The sequence below is a fragment of the Syngnathus scovelli genome, chromosome 7, assembly GCF_024217435.2.
Source record: "Syngnathus scovelli strain Florida chromosome 7, RoL_Ssco_1.2, whole genome shotgun sequence".
In the NCBI taxonomy this organism is placed as follows: Eukaryota; Metazoa; Chordata; class Actinopteri; order Syngnathiformes; family Syngnathidae; genus Syngnathus; species Syngnathus scovelli.
The window spans coordinates 1,211,563-1,225,680 of record NC_090853.1 but is presented as its reverse complement, the minus strand read 5'-3'; the positions used below and the strand labels follow the sequence as shown (position 1 = coordinate 1,225,680).

Below are 14,118 nucleotides of genomic sequence, written 5' to 3'. Positions count from 1 at the left end.
TTATTTATGATCGCAGATTACGCCCCAAACCTTCAGCATACAACGTCGCGTTTACCTCCCCCCCCCCCCCCCCCCTCCTTCCACTCAAGAAAAAAAAAATGACAGGCTTTATGGTAGGAGGCAGGATATATGAGGTAGTGTGCTGCTGTGTTTATGGAGAAAAGACGAAGAGGGAACGGGAAGTCTGGCGAACACACACACTTTGTTGGTGCTCGCAGGGGAGACGGGAAGGACGGACAAACAAACGAGAGCAAGTGTGTAACTGGTGGTTTGTTTTAGAGGGCACGTGGGGAGGGGGGGGTGGGCGCCCCGCCGCCTCTCGTCCCTGACGTCTGACCCCTCTGACCCCGGGTCTCTCCCCTGACAGGGGGGGGCGGCTGCTTAACCGGCTTAGCCCGGGTCACACACCTTGACCAAGGGCACAACCGGCTCGTACGCCAGCCGCCCCGCCTCCCGCTCCCCAGACGCCCAATGGTATCATTGCTCCTCTCACCGGGGTCCCCCGACCTGGAATAAGGCCGTGCGCCAGAGTGCATGATGGGAAGCAGCGGAGGGTGAGAGGATGGATGAAATCAAGGAGATTGGAAGTGGGGGGTTGTAGAAAGGGGATAAATGGGGAAAAGAGAAGAGAAGAGAGGAAGGATGCTCGGACCAGGGAGGAGAGGAGAATTGATCTGGGAATGGTTAGTATGCATCCCCCACTCCCCCCTCCCCCCTCCCTTCCTTAACCCCCCCTCTTGCCCTCCCTCCTCGCCTCTCTCCTCTCCCATCAGTCAGTGAGGACTGCGAGTGTGTTGTGGACCACTGCCCGGATGCCTCATACATATTAAAGCCCCCTTGCTATTATTTATATCATGTCTCTCCTTCCCCCCTGCTCGCTGCCCTCCTCCACCTCGTGCTCCTCATCCTCCTCCTTCCTCCTCCTATTCTTCTTCTTTTCCTCCTTCTCATCCCGATACATACGTACATGCACGCGCAGGGCACGCAAACAATGGTATTAAAAACAGGCTGTCTAGCCGTACACATGCACTTGAATGATCTGGGTCTCTCCTCACGTCGCCATCACCTCCCTCCCTCCCTCCCTGCCCCCGCCCTCCCCCTTCCAGTTCGCGCCACATCCTATACCTGATTTTTATGTCTGAGCCTGACTCATCCTCTCAATGGCTGCGTCTGCTTCTCATCTCCTCCTCTCTGTCTGATCTCTGTCTTCAATCCCTCTCTCCCTCCCTCCTGCCAGTGATGGAGTGATAGTATTCGCATATGTCTTAAGCCCCCCCCCCCCCACTCCACCGTAAAGCCCATAAGGTCCTGTTTGTCTCTCGATGTTGTATCCAATACTTCCAAGGGGCGATGGGATTTTGTATCTTTCAGTGGAGCAGAGGTGAACTTATTGTCTTTCTATAGAAAGAAAGAAAGAAAGAAAAAAATCATTCCCCGTGCAGGGAGATGTGTGAAATCCAGGTTCATCCCACAAACCATGTCCATCTCGAGCCTCTTGATGAAAACTTTAAATGTTTAAAGAGAATGAATAAGTCAGTTTGGAATCAAAAGGAAGTCAAAGTCAACTTCTGCGCCCTCTTTTTTGCTGCCTAATGAAGGGAATTAATTCTGTGTATTTTTTTTATCTTGTGGAAATAGACCTTTTAGTACTCTGCACAGGAGCTGGGCATTTAAAGAAAAATCCATCATTTCAAACTTGCTTTACATGTGAGTGAAAATGTATAAGTTCATTGCCCTTTGCGTAGACGCTGCTCAGTCCAAATAGGATTTATTGCCAAATATTCAGTACCTAGTTGCCATCCAATGCTGATCACAATATTAATGTGATTTTTTTTTTTATACCTGATGAAAGTCGAGTCAAAGTGGATAAACCAACGACAGCACTGATAGCTTTTTGTTAACACGTTTAAACGGACGCACATAGATTCTAAAACAAATCAAACTCAAAATTCATCCACACGACAGTAAGTGTTGCTTTCAGTGCGGTGGACTAGATTTATGGAGTTTCACTTTGCGGCGCTGCCCTGAAACTAGCATCAAAGTTGCTAAAGCTAGCAAAGCTAATTGCCAGCATTCTCATCCATTCCATACATAAGGCGGCTAAGAAAATTATTTCTAAAACAAATTTATAAATATATGGATATTTTCAAATCAAATGCTGGAGTGTCTTAACTGAAAGAAATTTCTGACTGGGTCACATCACCCGCTAGCCCCGGCGTAGCGCCGCCATGATACTCAGACTCGCACAGCCTGTGTTGTCAAAGCAGTAGATTGGGGGGAAAAAAATGGCCATCCGCCAGTATGTCGGAGACTCCCAACACGTATCCCATCACTGCTCGCACCTTAGCGGCGTGGCTGCTTTTCGGCGGCTGTCCTTGAGGGGCCTGCTAAAGCTCCCATAAAGCCCGCAGTAAATGGCTCTAATCCGGTAATAAATGGCAGTGTCCTACAGACAAGGGTGTGAGGCTGCTGCTGCAGCCACGCCGTTATCAGATGGAATCCTATTGGCACGCACAATCACACGCACACACCTTCACAAATGTAATGGAAACCCAGTGTACATCACACGTTCATTTCCAGCGTCGGGCTCGGTGGCACCTGCTCCGATTGTGCCGCTTTTATGGATGCCATGCAACGGCGGCGCCATTATTGCCTTTAAATGATTGGAGATTTGACTATGATGTATTGTGATGATGGGATCACGCCGGGTGCTATGAGCTCTTTATGCCTGCCGGGATGGACTGCCGGCAGCGACTAAATGAAGGAGCAGGGTGGGACGTCAGTGAGGAAGAAGAAGAATAGTGATGCGACCTCCGGAGATACTTAGAGTTCAACCGTTTTTAATCAGCAGATACAATTGATTTTTATCTCGCTTGGTTATTTGAGTAATACTGTCGTCACTTGCTCCTCTGAGACTCGGGAGGCGGCGGCGGGGCGGGGGGGGGGGGGGGGGGGGGGGTGTCGTACAAGCGCGACACTCCTCGTTGAATTGTAACCCACAGCAAGGTTTTCATTTTCCTGTCATAACACATATTGATTTTTCTTGGTGGCGCTGTGTTCAGTGTGTGCTTTTTGTTTTGCTTTTGTGAACAAGAGTGTGCGTCCGCCCTCAGGTGGAGCTGACGGGCAGCAGCGTGTTCGACTACATCCACCCGGCCGACCACGTGGAGATGGCCGAGCGGCTGGGGATCAGGCCCCACTTGCGGGCGGAGGCCGGCTGCCAAGTGGGCCCCGAGAGCGCGCCCTCAAGTTCGGCCTCCGCCTCCTCGCTGGCCGGCACGCCCGAGCCCAGCGGTACGCCACCGACGGCGGCGAGCGAGATGAAGGTCCGTGATTAATCCGGCGCTCTGTAATCCTCAGCAGCGCCATCCAGTCCTCACTCTTCCGCTGATGAACCTCCCGATCGCGGATTCTTCATTCGCATGAAGTCCACGCTCACCAAGAGAGGGCTGCACGTCAAATCGTCCGGATACAAGGTCGCTCGTTATTTCTTCCATACAGTGCACCACACTGGGAACTTCATTAGGCACGCAAAAGAAAATCTGCTCTTGCAAATATGCACAGCTGGCATATTCATTTAACAATATCAAAGTCCAAAATCTCACAATGTTCTTTATTTACCATACGTCACACTGTTAAAATCAATTTTCCCTGCGTTAGCTTCTGTTGTAATTTTAGTCTTTTGGTGAAAAATGCTAATGCACGTTTTTCTCATTTTCATACATGTTTTTTTTACGTGTAAAGGTTTTAATGCCATGTATAGCAGCTGCTGTAATGAGCCAACTTTTTGAACCCAAGTAAAGATTTGCTTGTGTCCCAGGATCCCGAAATAGATCTAAACTGGAAAACCAACTATAAAAGACCACACCTAACCTGAATTTAAATGAAAATGCTCTTTTTGCCTGCAGGATAAAACTGCATTCAGTTTTTTATTGCGATGGACTGATGACACAATAAACCTGACTTGGGACCATTTGGCAGTTGACCTTGTTTTTATAAGCCAATGTAATCTAGCCATGCATTTCCTATTGCTGAAGTCTATCACAGCTGAGTCACACTCTGGACAATATGTCAATTGCAGGGTGTGTTCTACACAAAACACACATTCACTCCTACTTCAGTGAAGCTAACATGCATATTTTTACCAGGTTCCAGGAAAAACCTTATCAAAACACAAAGGCAACAGTCAAAGTCAAAACTGAGCATTTTTTATATTTTTGGAGTGTGTCATTGATTGTGCAGGTGTACCTAATGCCGTGTCCTCTGTGTCCTTGCTTTTTTTTGCATGAAGGAATAACAAGCAGTGCCTTGTCACTTTGTTTTGCTCTGCTAGTGTTTCACAGCAGTGTCAAGATGGTCGTTTTCACCGTGTTTTATTGCTTTGACCTTATTTCACACTGAATAGCTGCGCGCCGCCTTTTATTGCTCCGCAAAGCCAGAGCTGCTGCATTCTTTTTTTGAAATGGGATTCTATTCACTAGTTTGGATCCAATCATATTAGCATGTGTTAATTGTTTTCCTCTCGTTTTGCGTGTGTGCGCGTGTGTGTTTGAATGATCAGGTGATCCACGTGACGGGTAGAATCCGCTATCGGCTCGCCGTCGTCCCTGGCGCGGCACGTTCCATGCCCCGGCCGATGGGGATGGTGGCACTGGCTCACACGCTTCCGCCTTCCACGCTCAACGAGGTCCGCATGGAGAGTCACATGTTTGTCTTCAGGGTCAACATGGACCTGCAGGTCACGTACTGCGAGAACAGGTGAAGTGTCATCGTAGTAATTTCACCTGTAATCGCCCCCTCGTGATTATCAAAAAGTGTGGCGAGAGTACTGCTGGTGGCGCATGGGCTCCCTCTAGTGGAATGTAAAAGTATCACCAAATGAATGCTCAAACTGCTCTTAATGTTAGTTGTTCTGATTTAGTCAGTTGTCTTTCCCCTTTAAGTGCATTTGTATTCCTGTATTTTGAAAAATAATTAATTGCATTTATTTTCCACTCAAGATTGCAATTGCCATTTCAAATTCATTTTTGAAGGTCCTCTTTGCTCTCGTGAGTTGACCGACTGAGCGATTGTGTATACCTGCAGGATATCTGACTACATGGACCTGACGCCCGCAGAGGTGGTGGGGCGCACCTGTTACCATTTCATCTATGTGGAGGATCTGGAGAACCTGCGGCAGAGCCATGAAGACTGTGAGTGTCCTCGCACACACTTTTCAAGGAACGCCTGTTGAGTCCATTCTGTTCTGGTGTCATTGGCGCCCTCTAGTGCCTCCACCAACAAACAAAGTCTTTTAAATTTGACATTTTGGAAAAACTTTTCATTTTTTTGAGTGACTTGGCCCACGTTTAAGGCTTTTCCTCCCCGTCTCCTCATCTCAGTGTTGCGGAAAGGCCAGGTGGTGACGGGCTACTACCGCTGGCTCCAGAAGCGAGGCGGCTACCTGTGGATCCAGTCCACCGCCACCGTGTCCATAAATCACAAAGCGCCTCACGAGCGCAACGTCATCTGGGTCAACTGCGTCCTCAGGTCAGTTTGGAGCGCAAAGCGGTGCACCACGCTGTGTTCACACGAGCTTTGAAGGCAAGAGTGATGGAATGAGGTTTGACTGAGTCCAACCGCTGATGAGGGTACCTGCAAAATGTTGGCGACATGAAAGAAAACGCATCATCGGGGCCCATTAAAGTTGATGGCTTAAGCGCTGACAGATATTCAATGGTGAAAAATGCCAAAAGGCACCCACCCATCTACGGCCTTGGCGTTATCACGTGATCACAATACAAGAGCTGGAGATATTATTCCTAAAAAGTCTATTTCAGCCCTGTAACATTCACACGGCACTTCAAAATAGGATGTATGGAAATAATGATTCAATTAGCATGCATTGCACATAAAGGTTAACTCAAAGTTGTAGCTAAATGTTTAAAAAGAGGCAATTATAACAATTTAAAGTGCCGTACGTGAAAATTAAATACTATCAAAAAAGTTTTACTTTGATGTTTATTTCTATAATACTCCAAGGATTTTTTTTCTCTCTAATACATTTTCATAGTTTGGTAAATTCTTTAGTGCAATCTTGATTTCATTATTTTTTAATGTATTGATGTTGGTTTATTTATTTATTCGTTTGTGGAATTTTCATTTCTATATAATTTATGTAAGAGGTCTCATATGAGGTATACTGGAATCGATCAAGTTCATTTCTTTTTCATTTCTCACATCGTTATATATGTAGAACATTTTTATGTACTATATCTTCTGGTATTTATTTATTTTTTCCCTTTTTAAACAGAATTCCATTTTATGTATATTATGTGAACTACACCCTTACATTTTTTTTAAAAAATCTATTTAATGTAATTGTTTTAGCAATGTCATGAAACCTTTACGTAAAGAGGTCTCCCATGAGGCGTAAGTATAAATACATAGACGGCCTCTTTTGCTATTAGGTAATTATTTTGAAATCAATTACGCAACGTTTAATGTCAGACTGTCAGAAGGAAGGACGCACTTAATACACAAACATTAGACCACAGCTTAAGCTCAATAATAAATCCCTCACTTTTATTTCCCTTTTCTCCACGCATTCATTAGGAAACACACACACACACACACACACACGTGAAGTGCATAATACCGTGTTGAGTCGGCGGAGCAGTCAGACAAAAACAAGAGAAGGCTGAATGTCGATGCTAATTGGGCTGAGGCCGTATAATTACGACCATCGGATGTCAGAATTTTGGGGCTTGAATAGTGTTTTAGTTAATTAGCGCTGTAATTACAAGAGCTCATTAACTTGTCCAACAGCCTCGTCTATTTGGTAGAAAAGCGTGCCTCTTGCTAGGTGGGCTCTGTGCTGTGTGTGTGTGTGTGTGTGTGTGTGTGTGTCACTGTTTGGGGCTGGCGTGCCATGTTGACGTGACAAAGGCGGCCCACTTATTAGAGGTTGCCGCAAGAGTGATTACTCCCTTAAATTGGCGTCTCCTCTCCGTGATTCATTTAGATTTTTCTTTACGCCAACAGTCGAACGGAGCTGCCCGACACGCCTCTAGATCTGCTGCAGCTGCCGGAGAGTGTCAGAGCCGAGCGACTTCGAGTGAGCTCCCCTCCCGCAAACACCTCCCCGCAGGGCCGAGGTAGGACGTTGCAACATCCCATAATACTTTTATTGAGACAAATCTTATTTTCCAGCGTATGCCAGCACAACACGCACCCAGAAATATTGTAGCATTCCATTACAATTCATGCTCCTCCTCAGGCTCCCAGCCAGCAAAGAGCTCAGCGGGGAAGAGCGACCCTGACACGAAAACCCGAGAGAAGTTCACCACCGCCGCCGTGCAATCCGAGAGCAGGAGGAAACGCCTGCTGAGGTCCGAGCCCGAGGGCGCCCCCCCTGAGAGTCGCCGCCGTCTGGACGAGCTGCGGCACGCCGAGGAGAGCGTCTCGGCCTCCTCGGACCTGGCCAGCGAGAGCGAGGGCGAGGAGGACGAGGAGGAGGAAGACGAGGAGCCCGAGTGGGAGCAGGGGGAAGACGGCGACAAACTGAAACAAGAAGACGGCGGTGGAGGGAAGCCGAGCAGGGGGGCCGACGCCCCGACGAGAGGCGACAGAGGAGGGCGGGTGCACAACGGGCGAGCTGTGATCCAGCAGCTAAAGAGCGTGGTGACCCCGTCGGCCAGCATCAAGACTGAACACGAGGCCCTGGCCACCGGGGGGCGCTGGGGCTCTCACAGCAGCCAGCCCCAGCCCTCTCACGCGCACACACCCTCCAGCAGCCTCAACGGCGACAGCCCCAATACCCCGATGCCGGACTCCTCCTCCAGCAGCGAAGCCCCCCCGAAAGGCCTCTTCACCCCTCCCTCCCCGGCCTTGTCACCCGTCATGCCCGTGTCGTCCCCCCTGCCACGTGAGGAGCGAGCGGCGCCGGGGGCGGTCGGTCGGGGCGGCGGGCCGGGCGGCGGCGGCCCCGACTTGGAGCTCCTCCAGAGACTTGCCGCGGGGGGCGCAGCGGGACGGGTCCTCTTCCACCCCCTGGCCCTGGGACCCCAAGGCCCCCAGAGCCTGTACGCCCCTAGCACCATCCGCTACGCTCCCCCCGAGCTGCCCCCCAGCCACCACCACGGCGTCGGACACGGAGACGGGCTGCAGCTGCGCTCAGACCACCACAAGGGGCCCCCGCCGGCCTTCTTCCCCCACCTGCAGCGATTGGCCGGCTTGCCGCCCTTCAGCGGCTTCTCTCCGTCGGACAGCCCCTTCCCCTCCGGACTTCCCTTCTGTATGAACGGATTGCGGGGGGCCGCCGGCTCTGAGGAGGACTGAGATGAGGAGGGAAAAAAAAAAAGACGTTGAAGTGTGCAAGTGTCAGGACATTAAGCCTCGGAGGACGTCGCTAATTGGACTTGAACGAGCACGATGTTAAAAGTGTGACACGTCGCCGCTGGGGGAACGTTTCTATCGCCGCCGGACAGGCTGACAGCGACTCTCGGAAACTAAAAAAAAACAAAAAATAATAATCAGATGGCTTCTGATTGGAGCTCCCTGGAGACTTTTGCAACAAAATAATCAACTCGCCGGACCACTTCTGCGTTTCTTCCGCTCAGAGAAGCCATATTGTAAATAGAGACAACAACCATGATGACCCTCAGCTCACACAGCAAGCCCCCCCCCTCCCCACCCATTCTCAACCATCACCCCAATTAACCCAATTAACCCTCTCACAGTAAAAAAAAAAAAAAAAAAAAAAAGACACTTGTTGGAGTGGATTTTTATTACTGCAGTATTATATAATTAATCTCTTTTGGGGTGACATTTTGATTCTAGGGGTTCCTTCAAAATGAATGGAGGTGATTTTTGTATTCTAATTCAAAATCGTTACAAAAAAGGAGTCATATTAATTAAAAGCACATTGTTGGGGACAAACATATAATAATAATACATCCAGACATTCCATCATATATAAGGGAGGAAATGCAATTAAAACAAAATGCTTTTTTCTTGAGGATTAATGTGTCATAATGTTTGTGTATGAAAGCCATCATTTCAATTGTGTTGTTTCCACATAGAGCACTCTAAAAACATTTGGGTCAAAAAAAGCACTTTTAAATGATCCCCAAAAAAACAACAAACCCCCAAAGTTGGGTCAAATTGACCCAAGTAGCAGTCGGTCCATTTTGACCCAAATTGGGTTATCTTTGACCCCCACCCCCTAAAAAAAAAAAAAAATTGGTTTGTACCAAAATACCCCCAAAAGTAGCAGTCAGTTCCTTTTTTTGCCCCAGACCGAGTTATTTTTGACCCAACTGTTTTTAGAATGAGGCAATAAAATAATCATTTCGAGGGAAATTGTCTGAAAAATAATTAGGTCAAAAATAACTCAAATTATGTGTCAAAAAGGAACTTTGGGTGTTTGTTGTTTTGTACAAAACAACCCCAAAAATCGGTTCATTTTTTTTACTGGTTTATTTTGACAGGTTTCCTTTAACATTTGAAAAGATGGAAAACGTTCTTTTTATTTTTAGCACTTAACTGAAAATTCAAACTGGAAGCACTTCACGCAGCTTAACGCGGTCCTGTTAAAACAGAAAACAACGCAAGAGCGCTCGCAATATCGTAGCCGCTCGGCCGTGCAGCCGAGGGAATAAATAGTCATTGATGAAGTAACGGAGCATAAAAACGGGTCATAAAATGACAGCCATTAAAGTCACAGTCGGGTCAGGAGACACTTTCGGTGTCAGTCGACTGGGGAATAAAAGCCCCATCCGTCACTTTTACATGTGCTGGGGTTTCACTTGAATAGAAGAGGTAAAAAAAAAAAAAAAAAAAAAGGAAACTTCAAGTCATTTTCACTGATAGTTTTTACAAAAAAAAAAAAAAAGGGACCCAGCCAGAACTGCTATAAAACTGTGAAAAATGTGATGAGATTTAAATGATTCTTTAAATCTTCACCTAGTTTGAATACTAGTATAAAAATGAAGCCTATTTGAATTCTTCAGCACTTTGAAAGCCTGCAAATAAATATGTAAAGTTACACCGACGTTCATTTTATCTGCTGTGGTCAAAAAATGTCATGCCTGTTTGTCTTTTTTCTTTTCTCTCCCCCCCCCCCCCCCCCCCCCTTCTCAATTGTGCTGAAATATACAAATTCAGAAAATGTGAACAATGTTTGACATAATGCACTTGTCATAAGAGTGAGCACACAGATTCTGGGAGTGCGTGCGAGTGTGTGTGTGTGCGCGTGTGTGTGCGCTTGTCATTTTTAATTGAATTAAATAGCTAACCCTTTTGCCTATCACTGTGAATCTAACGTTATCCTCGCATCCTTGTGAATACTCCAGCCGCTTATCGAACAAAATGAATAATGTAAAGAAAAAAAAGAGAAGCAGTGATACAGATGACAATAACAATAAAATATTCCAGTTACTAGAGGAGCTCAGTTTCTTCTCTGGCGTTATTTGTTATGTATTTGTTTTGATTTTCTGTGCATATGAATTTATGATTGTATTTTTTTTCTGTGGACGGGCACAGGTTTGGCTTTTTAGTTGTTGCATCATTCATCATGTTGTTCAAAAACATCAATCTGAGCACTTAACTTATAAAACACTTATAAACACACACACCAAACACACACACACACACACATCTGTAACGTAGTATGTCTGAGCCAACATAAAATGCAATTAATTAGATAATAAGAGCTCTAATCGAATGTTCTATTTTTATTTTTAATTACACAAGTTATTTGAGGCACTTTTTATATTTGACTAAACATACTTAATCATTTACAAATAATTAAATAAAAAGAAAATAACTACTTGCTTGTTTTATAAGAGTAAATATGGTGTCAAATTTCTAATCTAATAAAATATATTCTATACATAATTGTTTTCTAAACATACATTTTTGCTTTCAATGTACAAAAATTCTTTTGTGTCACAAGTTTTATGTCACACTTAGACGTACATTTGTCTTCTGTCGGAATAATTTAGTGGTAGCACAATTTGTACATTTTGAAGATGATATTTAGTTTGTTTTGTAGAAATTTTATGCACTAATTTTACCTGCCTTTTCTGAATCACTTTTGATGTTTCACGACATCAAGGTAGTGATGCTCATGGACTGTGAAAAAAAAAAAAAAACTTACTACACTAAATTATATATTGTGCTGCCCAGCAACTGAACAGTGTGTTTATTTCACACTCTCACAAATTAAAAAAAAAAAGTAAAGTTTAAAATAAAAAAAAATAAAAAACAACCTTTGGGGCCAAATATGAAAGGCTGCTTCCATCTTGGAAATATTCTATACGAATTGTCTCCAAGGTGTCCCCTGGAGGAGACAGAACAATCCACGAAGCATCATACTGTGCTATATTTCTTTAAGGGAAACAGAAGTATTCAATTTTGCCACAAAGCCACGCGGTGGGAATTGATAGATTCAACAAAGACTAAATGGGTTCAGAAATGAAGACAAAAACACAATATGGATGTACGGACGTTTGTCTTCTGAGAGATCATACGCAGGCGTGCCTTGCCAGTGTGTGCACGTCTATGCATGTGCGAGATGTCTGAAGCAGCCCCAGGGAGGGGCTCTGACATTGAAGACGGGTTAAATCCTGTTTTACATTCAAGTGGCAGGCCCAAGTTCATTAGAGTGAGGATCATTCCTCCTCAAGACCAAAGGAAGCGCATACTAAACAAGAGCAGTTGTTGGGGAGAAAATGCCATTGTACGTGCTAAAGCCGATGGATGGATGGCTGGATGGCTGGATGGAGTGTACACTGCAGTGGCAATGTATGCATGCTGCTCTTTTGCCTTTATCTTCTCATTTTGCTCCGTTTTGGATAGTAAGTGTAGACAACATTTGCACAGCTGAAGTGCACACAAACAACATTATAGCCACAGAAAGAGAAGAGCCTAGAATGTTGTAAATAGCTTAATAAAAACATACGGTAATGACAACTAAAAAGGAAAAAAATCCAGACTTTCTTCTTTGTTTCATTTATGCAATTGAAATACATAAACCTTACCAATTAGCGCTAAAAATTTCAGTGTAGCTCAAAGGTATGTTACATTGGCGCACTGTTGCTTTTCGTTAGCCTGCTAACAGCAATTCCCTTTAAATATTTGCATTGAGCTAGCAAATTTGAAGACAGTTTTAAATACAAAATGTGTCAATCTTGTGGTTTACTTAAATCTTGCTCTATCAACTGAACTTCGGCAAATATTGAGTTGACTAGAGCTGCAAAAGAAAAAAACAAATGGCTGTTAGAAAGGTTCCCATGTTGAGGTCAAAATGTTGGACAGTGACGTCACCGCGCCCTAAGTCTCGCGTGAGTTACCTCAGCTTATCGCGATCGTCGGAGCTTGTGGTAGCGGTAAGCTAAAGGTTGCTGCTATCGACGGAGCGTGTTGCTGTAATTGTGTGAGTCTTTGCCACGAAGTAAGTAAAACATTTAATTTGTCTACTGTTGTACCGTTTGTCTGATCGCGTGTGTGCGCCGTTTGATTGATAGTTTCGGCGCGCTCCTTTCAGTTTGCCTCGCATCGTACGAGTAGCCGTTAAGCAGCGCCTCAAATGTATTTTGTCTCGATGACTTATGTTTGGTGTGTTGTCTAGAGTACTTCATTTATGTTTATTTAGTATGGCGGAACCATTACACGCAGTTATGTGACGTGTGCAGTCAATTAGTGTTGTGTGACGTCAGAAGTTGAGCATTGACTTGCTGTATTTCTGTCTGTTGTAGAACCACACACTCACACACACACTTTTCACAAGAATCACACACACACACACCACACATATACATACACAATCACATTCACACACCCATGTACATTACACACACCTGCTCTAACATCCTTCCGACCAAACGTGTGCCTATAACCTTTTGCCCTTTCGCCCATATGAGCCACAGTGCCTGTTACTTCCCAATAATTCAGTAAAGCAACCAAAATCGAACCACGCCTCCCTCCTGTGTTCCGACCGACACCCGGGGGCCAAAAGAGCATAACATTCCGAGCCAACCCCCTTATACAGTCCTCAGGCTCCATGTTTGTAGTTTTTAATGATGTTTAGATACCACAAGATGGTAGGCAAAGCACCAAAGAAGAGAGGATGATAAAACATCTACACAATGCATCTAGCATGTACCCAATCATAAAACTGTAGGAGGGTAGTGAAAATATGACGCAAAGAGGAAGAAAACACCTGTCACAGTTGGTCTGTGATCCATACTGGTGGCATTTAGCACCTGCGCGCACTTGAGAAATCTCCTCTCAAGATGACGCATGCGAGGCAGCGCTATTTGCAACTTGAACTTCGAGGGTCTTTTTCCAAGTGAACCTGTGCGCTGGAGGTCGCAGATGGACGCTGTTTGTCAGTGAGCATGCGTCTCTCGCCTGTAGGCGCCCTGCCCTTTCCAGGCGCCAGGCCTCGCCACCCCGCTGCATGCAAAGCAGACCCGTGCGCTCACATGCAGACGCAGAGGAGAAAGAGAAGAAAATGAAAAAGACCAGGAAGATGAGGAGAAGAATGAGACTCAGTACGTCGAAAAGGACAGAGAGGGTAAAACCCTTCTTTCAAGCTGAGTTTAGTTTCTTCTAAGCCTAGTTTGAAATCCTGCTTTTTAAACCTTAGTTTGAAACACGCCCACGATTGGAGTTGACAGAGGAAGGTGAATTTAGACAGCGGAGCAATATCACGGACATTCGCCCTCGCCGAGTGGGTGCGTTATCACAAACCAGACCCTTGCACCCCCTCTGCCTTTAGCCATCCTCCCCCCACGCCGATAGCACAAGGCACTTGATATATTCATGCATGCAGATGATGGCCTAGCCTCATTATAAAAATTACACATGGACGGCATACATGCTGCTTCTCATACATTGGATCTGAAAGTGTGTCTTCTCTCATTTTTACAGTATGTGAAAGGCGAGGGGGGGGGGTCTGCCTGGGGGATCAAACTTGATGTTGTTCATTTGTAGTTTTTATTTCCTTGACATGAAGCTGCAAGATGAAAAGACAAATGTCACTTGTCATGTTGGAATTGTAATCCCACCCGGTCGTTCCACTTTAAAAGTGAACCTCGCTTGAATCGTGAAAACAAAACAAGAAACAATCAC

At 45.6% G+C, this 14,118-nt stretch overlaps 1 protein-coding gene across 2 annotated transcripts in view; it reads left to right on the top strand.

Annotated features, from left to right (window-relative positions):
- Positions 1-10,427, top strand: part of npas1 (neuronal PAS domain protein 1) — a 59,510-nt gene extending 49,083 nt beyond the window's left edge. The window contains exons 10-16 of one of the 2 annotated variants that reach the window (XM_049726089.2): positions 3,114-3,294; positions 3,364-3,476; positions 4,562-4,758; positions 5,086-5,192; positions 5,382-5,529; positions 7,024-7,136; positions 7,259-10,427. In XM_049726089.2, coding sequence (XP_049582046.1) covers positions 3,114-3,294; positions 3,364-3,476; positions 4,562-4,758; positions 5,086-5,192; positions 5,382-5,529; positions 7,024-7,136; positions 7,259-8,319 — 1,920 coding nt within the window. In that variant the 3' untranslated portion in view covers positions 8,320-10,427. Of the gene's footprint in view, positions 1-3,113; positions 3,295-3,360; positions 3,477-4,561; positions 4,759-5,085; positions 5,193-5,381; positions 5,530-7,023; positions 7,137-7,258 lie in introns of both variants that reach the window. The other variant, XM_049726088.2, reaches the window with a different exon arrangement.
- Positions 10,428-14,118: the final 3,691 nt, after the last annotated feature.